The 9,434-nt window shown below is 40.4% G+C and overlaps 1 protein-coding gene across 1 annotated transcript in view; it reads left to right on the top strand.

Moving 5' to 3' along the window:
• Positions 1 to 9,434, top strand: part of LOC103272741 (transmembrane 9 superfamily member 2-like) — a 118,098-nt gene that overhangs the window by 10,773 nt on the left and 97,891 nt on the right. The window contains exons 4-5 of the mRNA XM_021718655.1: positions 5,401 to 5,528; positions 5,730 to 5,859. Of these exons, the coding sequence (XP_021574330.1) occupies positions 5,401 to 5,528; positions 5,730 to 5,859 (258 nt within the window). The remainder of the gene's footprint in view (positions 1 to 5,400; positions 5,529 to 5,729; positions 5,860 to 9,434) is intronic.

Raw genomic sequence — 9,434 nt, 5'->3', positions numbered from 1 at the left:
GGAGTGCAGTGGCACATTCATGGCCACTGCATCCTTGACCAACTGGGCTCAGCCGTTCCTTCCACCTCAGCCTTCCAAGTAGCTAGAACTACAGGCATGTGCCACCACGCCTGGCTAATTTGTGATTTATTGTAGAGATGAGGTCTCGCTGAGTTGCCCAGGCTGGTCTCAAACCTGCGTGATCAGGCAATCCTCTCACCTTGCCCTCCCAAAGTGCTGGGGTTATAGCATGAGCACTGCACCCAGCCTTTTCCCCAATTTTATTGAACTACAAGTATAATTGAAGTACAGTAAACCGCACATATTTAAAGTACATAATTAGGCTGGGTGCGGTGGCTTATGCCTATAATCTTAGCACTTTGGAAGGCTGAGGTGAGAGGATTGCCTGTGTCCAGGGGTTCGAGACCTTCCTGGGCAACATGACGAGACCTGTCTCCACAATAAATTACAAAAACTAGCCAAACATGGTGGCCTGTGCCTGTAGTTCCAGCTACTTGGAAGGCTGAAGCAGAAGGATCACCTGAGCCCAGCAGGTTGAGGTTGCAGTGACCATGAGCAGTGTGCCACTGTACTCCAGGCTGGGCAACAGAGGGAGACTGACTCAAAAAAATAAAAATAAAAATAAAAAATAAATAAGTAAAAGTGCATAATTAGATCAGTTTTTTTTTTTTTTTTTTGAGCCAAAGTTTCCTTCTGTCACCCAGGCTGGAGTGCAGTGGCACACTCATAGCCATGGCAGACTTGACCTCCTGGGCTCAGGCAATCCTTTCATTTCAGCCTTCCAAGTAGCTGGAACTACAGGCGTGTGCCACCACACCTGGCTAATTTTTAGAAAATTTATTGTAGAGACGAGGTCTCTCCAAGTTGTCTAGGCTGGTCTCAAAACCCTGGACTCAGGCAATCCTCTCGCCTTGGCCTCCCAAAGTACTGGGATCACAGGTGTGAGCCACTGCATCCAGCTAGATCAGTTTTAATATATGTATACACTTATGAAATGATAAAGCATTAACTTTAAAATAAAACCTATTGGCTGGGCTCCGTGGCTCAGCCTGTAATCCCAGCACTTTGGGAGGCTGAGGTGAGTGAATTGCTTGAACCCATGGGTTCCAGACCAGCCTGGGCAACTTGGTGAGACTTTGTCTCTACAATAATAATAATAATAAATTAGCCAGGCATGGTAGTGCATGCCTGTAGTTCCAGCTACTTGGAAGCCTGAGGTGGAAGGTTTGCTGGAGCCCAGCAGGTTGACGCTGGGGTGACTGAGCTTGCCACGGCACTTCAGCCTGGGTGACGGAGTGAGACTCCGACTCAAAAAACCAAAAAATAAATAAATAAATAAAACGTATTTATTCTGAAGTAATTATAGATTCACAGGAAGTTGCAAAAAAATAAAAAGTGACAGGGAGGTCCCATGTATCCTTCACCCAGATTTGCCCAATGGTAACATCTTGCATGACTATAGTATAATATCAAAACCAGAAAATTGCCATTGGTACAGTGCACAGAGTTTATTCATATTTTTCTAGTTTTACATGCACTTGTGTATGTGTGGGGGGGAGTGGAGGGGTGGGTAGGGGTGGTGGTGAGGGAGCAGGAGATTCTTTGTAATTTTATCACCTGTTCAGATTCATGTAACTACCATCACAATCAAAATAATCAAGATGCAAAATAATTCCATCAACACAAGGCTCCTTTTTGTTTCCTCTTTATGGCTGCCCTCAGCCCTTTTGAACATTTCTTACCCCTGACAAACACTGATCTCTTCTCCATTTCTACAATGTTGTTATTTCAAGCATTTTATATGAGCTGGGGGTGGTGGCTCACTCCTGTAATCACAGCACTTTGGGAGGCTGAGGTGAGAGGATTGCCTGAGTCCAGGGGTTGGAGACCAGTCTGGGCAACTTGGCGAGACCTGGTCTCTACAATAAATAAAAAAATTAGCTGGGTGTGGTGGCGCGCGCCGTGGTTCCAGTTACTTGGAAGGCTGAAAGGGAAGAATTGCCTGAACCCAGCAGATCGAGGCTGTGGTGGCCATTAGCGTGCCACTGCATTCTAGCCTGGGTGACACAGTGAGACTCCAACTAAAAAAATAACAATTTTATATGACCGGAAGAATGAAATCCTGTCATTTGCAGCAACATGGACAGGATGAGAGGTCATTATCATGTGAAATAACTCAGAAACTGAAAGTCAAATACCACATGTTCTCATAAGTGGGAACTCAATAATATGCAGTCATAGAGAGTGGGATAATAGACAACAGAGACTTGGAAGGGTGGGGGGGAGCAAAGAATAAGAAATTACTGGGTACAATGTTCACTATTCAGGTGATGGGTACACTAATATCACAGACCTCACAACTACACAATATGAGTCATATTCATGTAACAAAACTGCATCTGTACCTCTTAAATCTATAAAAATAAGAATTTTATATGAGTGGAATTATATAGTATGTGACTTTTGGGGATTGGCTTCTTTCACTTGGCATATTTCCCTTAAGATCCATCTGGGATGTATGTATATTAACACCTGTAGTTCATTCCTTTGTATTGGCAAGTAAAATTCCATGGCAAAGATGTACCAATTTGTACTCGATGGCTCAACCTGTAATTCCAGGACTTTGGGAGGCTGAGGCGAGTGGATTGCCTGAGCTCGCGGGTTCTAGACTGGCCCCGGGCAACTTGGCAAGACCTCGTCTCTACAATAAATCAAAAATTACCCGGGCATGGTAGTGCACTCCTGTGGTTCCAGCTGCTTGGAAGGCTGAAAGGGAAGGATTGCCTGAACCCAGCAGGTTGATGCTGGGGTGGCAGTGAGTGTGCCACTGCACTTCAGCCTGGGCGACGAGTGAGACTCCAACTAAAAATAAAATAAAATGATAAAATAAAATAAAATAAATAACAAAAAGCACCTATTTACCCCATTGAAGGATATTTGGGCCATTTGCAGCTTTTGAATTCTATGAATAAAGCTGCTATGAACATTTATCTGTAGATTTTGGTGCAGATTGCTTTTCATTTTTCTGAGATAAACATCGAAGAGTTCAATGTCTGGGTCATACAACCGTTGCACGTTTAGTTTTGTAAGAAGTTGCCTGTTTTCCAGAGTGGCTGTGCCATTTTACATTCCCACTAGCAATGCATGAATGATCCAGTTTCTCTGTATATTTGTCAGCCCTTGGTATTTCCATTATTTTTTATTTTAGTCATTTTGGTAGGTGTATTGTGATATCTCATTGTGGTTTTATTTTATTTTATGTTTTTGAGTCAGGGTCTCACTCTGTCACCCAGACTGGAATGAAGTGGCACAATTATGGCTCACCACAGCCTCGAATTCCTGGGCTTAAGCAATTCTCTCACCTCAGCCTCCCAAGAAGCTGGAACGACTAATGACGTTGAACATTTTTTCATGTGCTTGTTAGCCATATGTATATCCTCTTCAGTGAAATGTTTCACTTTTTGCCCATTTTCTAATTAGATTATTTGTTCTTTTATTGAGTTTTCAGACTTTTAATATATTCTAGATACAAGTCCTTTGTTGCAACAGTGGTGTGCAAACAATTTCTCTCAGTCCATAGCTTGCGTTTTCATCTTTCTAACAGTCTTCACAAAGCAAAAGTTTAAAATTTTTATGAGGTTCAATTATCAATGTCTCCTTTTATGGATTGTATGTTTGATGTCAAATCTAGGAAGACTTTCCACAGATATAGGTCCTAAAGATTTTCTTCTATGCTTTCCTCTAAAAGTTTTATAATTTTTCTTTATACATTTAAGTCTGTCATTCATTTTGAATTTTTTTGTATAAGATGTGAAATTTAGGTTGAGGTCAATTTTTTTCCTGTTCCTGTCTAATTACTTCTGTGCCATTTGTTGAAAAGGCTATCCTTCCTCCATTGAATTGCTTTTGCACCTTTGTAAAAAATCACTTGGGCATAATTGTATGGGTGTATTTCTGAGTTATCTATTGATCTGTTACGTTGATTTGTGTGTCAAGCATTAGCTTTTTTTTTTTTTTTTTTTTTTGAGTTGGAGTCTCACTCCGTTGCCCAGGCTGGAGTGCAGTGGCACACTCCTGGCCACCCTGCAACCTCAACCTGCTGGGTTCAGGCAATCCTTCCGCCTCAGCCTTCCAAGTAGCCGGAACTATAGGAACACACTACCATGCCCAGCTAATTTTTTTGATTTATTGTAGAGATGAGGTCTCACCATATTGCCAGGCTGGTCTCAAACCTGTAGGCTCAGGCAATCCTCTCGCCTTGGACTCCCAAAGTGCTGGTATTATAGGCTTAAGCCACTGTGCCCGGCCAGGCATTGGCTTTTTGATGATTAAAATTGCACACAATACCCATGTGGAATGCCATTGTTCTAAAAGAAAAGTGTACCTAATCAAGAAATGCTGTCCCTTGGGCTGAAGAAACTTGGCAGTGTAGTACAGCTCAGCTGCCAATAAGGATTTTTGTTGGTTAATATTTGTATCATCTCAAGGCAGGGGGTGCTGAAAAATACTCTTTTGTTTCATTGTTTACTCTTGTTCATTATCTCCTGATTAATAACACTTTACCTTGATAATCCTCTCTTGTAAACAAGAGATTTCATATTAAAAAGTATCAAATATTTTATTATTGCATTTTTTGTAACAACTTTATTGAGGGATAAATCATGTACCATATAACTCACCCACTTAAAGTGTCTAATTCAATGGATTTTAGTATATTCACAGAATTGTGCAACCATCACTGCAATCAATTTTATATCTTTTTTTTTTGAGTCAGAATCTCACTCTGTTGCCCAGGCTGGAGTGCAGTGACACGCTCACAGCCACTGCAGCCTAGACCCAATGGACTCAGGCCATCCTTCCACCTTAGCCTTTGAAGTAGCTGGAACTACAAGCATGCACCATCACATGCAGTTAATTTTTTGATTTATTGTAGAGATGAGGTCTTGTCAAGTTGCCCAGGCTAGTTTCAAACCTCTGGGCTCAAGTAGTCCTCTCACCTCCGCCTCCCAAAGTGCTGGGATTACAGGTGTGAGCCACCATACCCAGCAATTTTATGTCTTTTGAGTGAAGGATTTTATATCAGGGTAGTTTTAAGGAAGCTATAGTGAATTTTATATCCTACCTTGTATATTATAGAAGACAAACTCTTCTGTTTAATGATGGCAGTGTAGTGTGTGTGTGTGTGTGTGTGTGTGTGTGTGTGTGTGTGTGGTGTGTGTGTGTCTGTCTAGGGTAATCATTTCAGTTATGAATTAAAACTTAGAGGAGACAGGGTAGAGAATGGTGGCATACTGAGGTATTTGAAGAAAAGTTTCATCTGTAAGACAAATTGCTTATTTTGTATATTTGAATTACAAAATTGTGTCAAATCTCTTAATATTCTCCAATTTTCCTTAACAGTTTTCTTTTAACAAAACAGAAACATGTATAAAAGTTTGTGTAAAATCTTATGATCCAGTAAATAAAGACCAAAACAGTAAGCTGGCTTTTTTGAAGAAAGGAATACTACTGAATTACCAACATCACTGGTAGGTTTGGCATCTGAAATAACATGACAATTTTTAAATTTCTCTCACAATTACTGTTAAAAGATATTTGAAATTGTATACTATTTTTTTGTGACTTGACTTTGATTAAACATTTGAACTTAAATGTGTGTAAGATGATGTTAGTGTTGCTTAATGTGAAATGCTTGTTAAATCTTTTATTTGTCAAATGTTTATACTTAGGATTATCGACAATATGCCAGTGACATGGTGTTATGATATGGAAGATGGAAAAAAGTCCTGCATAACAGGATTTCCAATAGGATGTTTTATTACCAAAAGTGACACTGCAAAACATGCTTGCATTATTAATGTAAGTGTTGAGAACTTACTATAGAAATGTAAGAATGTTGCTTTACTTACAATTCACTTCCTATTATAGTCATTTAGCAAACATCAATGGAATACTTACCATCTTCTAGGCTTTGTGTTAGGTGTTGGGGATACAAGGACAAGTAGACATTGTTCCTTTCCCCTAGAAATTCAAAGTTCTAAATAGGGAGATAGACATGTAAACAAATCAATGCAATAAAATGTAATATGATAGGAGACTAAGAGGCAATGGTGACATAATGGACAGTGTGAAAAATTACTTGTTGGACAAATGGGTAGGTAAGCGTTTTTAGTAGAAAAATCAGTGTGATCAAGAGCTTTGGAAATGTGAAACAGCATACTGTAATGGGGGGACTGTGAGTAAGGATATCTATGGCATAAAGTTTGGGGTTTGAGGGGGTACAGCTAGAATTGAAGCTAAAAAGGGGGTAGTTAGAAGCAGTATGCTAAGGAAAGTAGCATTGAGTGCCTGTTATGTGCCAGGAGCAGTGACTGATTTTATCTTCAGAACAGCTTTGTTGCTGGACTCTACTACTCCTGTTTGACAGATGATGAAACTAAATCTCAGGGAGAGTAAGTACTAGGGTCATAAAGCTAGAAAATGGCCGAGGTAGGACTCCAACTCAGATCTTTTTAGCTGGGAAGTCCGAATCATATCATGTTTGAAATCTGTTCTGTGGTTCTCAAATTGTCTCCTGCTGGACCCTAAGATAGCAGAAGTGTCTAGGGGCTGCCATGAAGGCTAAAGGAGAGGCTGAGTGGGCATGAAAGAGCTCGACTGGGGCAACTCTGCTTTTTTTTTTTTTTTTTTGAGTTAGAGTCTCACTCTGTCACCCAGGCTGGAGTACAGTGGTATGCTCACCACCACCGCAGCCTCAACCTGCTGGGTTCAGGTGATCTTTCCTCCTCAGCCTCCCAAGTAGCTGGAACTACAGGCATGCACTACCAAATCTGGCTTATTTTTTGATTTATTATAGAGATGAGGTCTCACCACCTTGCCCAGGCTGGCCTTGAACCCCTGAGCTCAGGCAATGCTCTCGCCTCAGCCTCCCAAAGTACTGGGATTACAGGCTTGAGCCACCATGCTCAGCCCAACTCTGCTTTTAATCTGTTTTATATGTGAAAACTTGATGTGATCAATGATAGGGACGAAGGGGAAGGGTGAGAAAGGGCAGAGGATAACTCCCAGATTTCCATTCTGGTTGTCTAGCTGGTAGCACTCTTCCTTCCTTCCTTCCTTCCTTCCTTCCTTCCTTCCTTCCTTCCTTCCTTCCTTTCTTTCTTTTCTTTCCTTTCTTGTAGGAGTCTCACTCTGTTGCCCAGGCTGGAGTGCAGTGGCATGCTCGCAACCACCACAGCCTCAATCTGCTTGGGCTCAGGTGATCCTTCTGCCTCAGCCTTCCAAGTTGCTGGAACTACAGGCACACACTACCATGCCCGTCTAATTTTTTTATTTATTGTAGAGATGAAGCCTTGCCAAATTGCCCAGGCTGGTCATGAACCCATGGGCTTGGGCAATCTTGCCTTGGCATCCCAAAGTGCTCAGATTACAGGAGTGAGCCACCTTGCCCGGCCCACACTCTTGTTTCTTTTCAGAAAAAAGGACAATGTGTCTTTTCTGTTTCTTTTTTCTTTCTTTCTTTCTTTTCTTTTTTTTTTTTGAGTCATGGGTCTCACTCTGTGGTCCAGGCTGGAGTGCAGTGGCATGATTGTGGCTCACGGCAGCTTCAGCCTCCTGGGGCTCAGGCGATCCTTCTGCCTCAGCCTCCCTAGTAGCTGGGACTACAGGTGTGCATCACCATGCCCAGGGAATTTTTAATTTAATTTTTATTTTTTTTAGTTGAATAAATTTAATTGCTGTATACATTTGGTATGATTCAATGTATATAAATTTCCAAACCATGCAAAATTAAATATTGTATACTTTTAAAAACATACATATTTATTTGAACTTTAAAGGGAAAAATGAGGGAGGCTGAGGTGAGTGGATTGCCTGAGCCCGCGGGTTCAAGACCTGCCTGGGCAGTGAGACCTCATCTCTACAATAAATAAAAAAAATCAGGTGGGCGTGGTAGCGCATGCCTGTAATTCCGGCTACTTGGAAGGCTGAGGCAGAAGGATCGCCGGAGCCCAGCAGATTGAGGCTGCGGTGGCCAGGAGCGGCCACTGCACTCCGGTCCGGGCGATAGAGTGAGACTCCAACTCAAAAAAAAAAAAAAAAGAAAGGGAAAAATGAGTGATACCTAAATAATTTCAAGTTAAGAGTACTGTTAGCATGGATATGAGATGAGCCCAGAGAAAACGGGAATGGAGGCCACAGAGGGGTGAACTTCTAAGACTAAGCCTTACATTTCTAAATTTATGTGTGTTATAAATATCCTTTGCATAGATTCAATTTTTTGTCATAGTTCTTGATATTTATTTAAATGAATTGAGAACTTATGATCACACAAAAACCTGTATACAAATATTGATAGTAGATACAGTCATAATTGCCAAAAGTTGGAAACAACCAAGGTGTTCTTTAATAAGTAAATGTATAAACAAACTCTGGTACATGTATGCAATGGAATATTATTTGACAATAAAATAAAAGATCTATCAGGCCATGAAAAGATATGCAAGAGCCTTGAATGCATATTACTAAATGGAGGAAGTCATCTGGAAAGGCTATATACTATATTATTCCATTTGTGTGACATTTAGAAAAAAAGCAAAACTATAATGACAGTAAAAAGCTCAGTGGTTTACATGAGTTCGGGGGAGGGAGGGATGGATATATGGAGTGCAGGAGATATTTAGGGCAGTGAAATTCTTCTGCCTGGTACTGTAATGGTAGATACATGTCAAACATTTGTCTAAACCCATATAACTGTACAACTGAAATTGTGAATACTAATGTAAACTATGTGTTTCAGTTAATGTGTCAATATTTGTTCATCAATTTCAATAAATGTACTACACTAGTGAAAGATATTAATATGGGAAAATTGAGGGTTGTGGTGGGGAAGGAAGTGTGGTATATGGGAACTTTACATACTTTAAAATTTATGTTTTTTTAAAATATTTTTTAACATATTTTAAATTTTAAAATTGTGGGTACAGTTAAAGGTTAGGTATACAAATATGCATTGTACAGGTACCCTTGTTGATGAGGTATGCCTCCCATCCCCAGACAGATATTGACTACCATTAATCCCACCTCCCTTCCCCTCTCTGTCCCCCATAGTTTCCCACCACTGTCAATCCTTTTCTTATGGTATTACGATAGTTGTTCAAGGACCACTTATGAGTGAGAACATGTGATACTCAGATCTTTGTTCCTGTGAGAGATCACTCAGTATTATGAACTTTAATTCCATCCAGGTTGCTGTGAAATTCATGATTTTTTTTTATGGCTGCATAATATTCCATTGTGTATGTGTACCAAATTTTTTTAATCCAGTCCTCTTTTGATGGACAGCATAATTGGTTCCATGATCTTGCTATTGTGAACAATGCTGTGATAAACATACGTGTGCAGGTGTCTTTTTTATAGAGTGATTTGAGTTCTTC

This window comes from Carlito syrichta, unplaced genomic scaffold, assembly GCF_000164805.1.
Source record: "Carlito syrichta isolate Samal-C Ts95f unplaced genomic scaffold, Tarsius_syrichta-2.0.1 Scaffold313184, whole genome shotgun sequence".
Lineage (NCBI taxonomy): Eukaryota > Metazoa > Chordata > Mammalia > Primates > Tarsiidae > Carlito > Carlito syrichta.
Note: the sequence above shows the minus strand (reverse complement) of the source record. Positions and strands in the feature narration are given on the sequence as shown.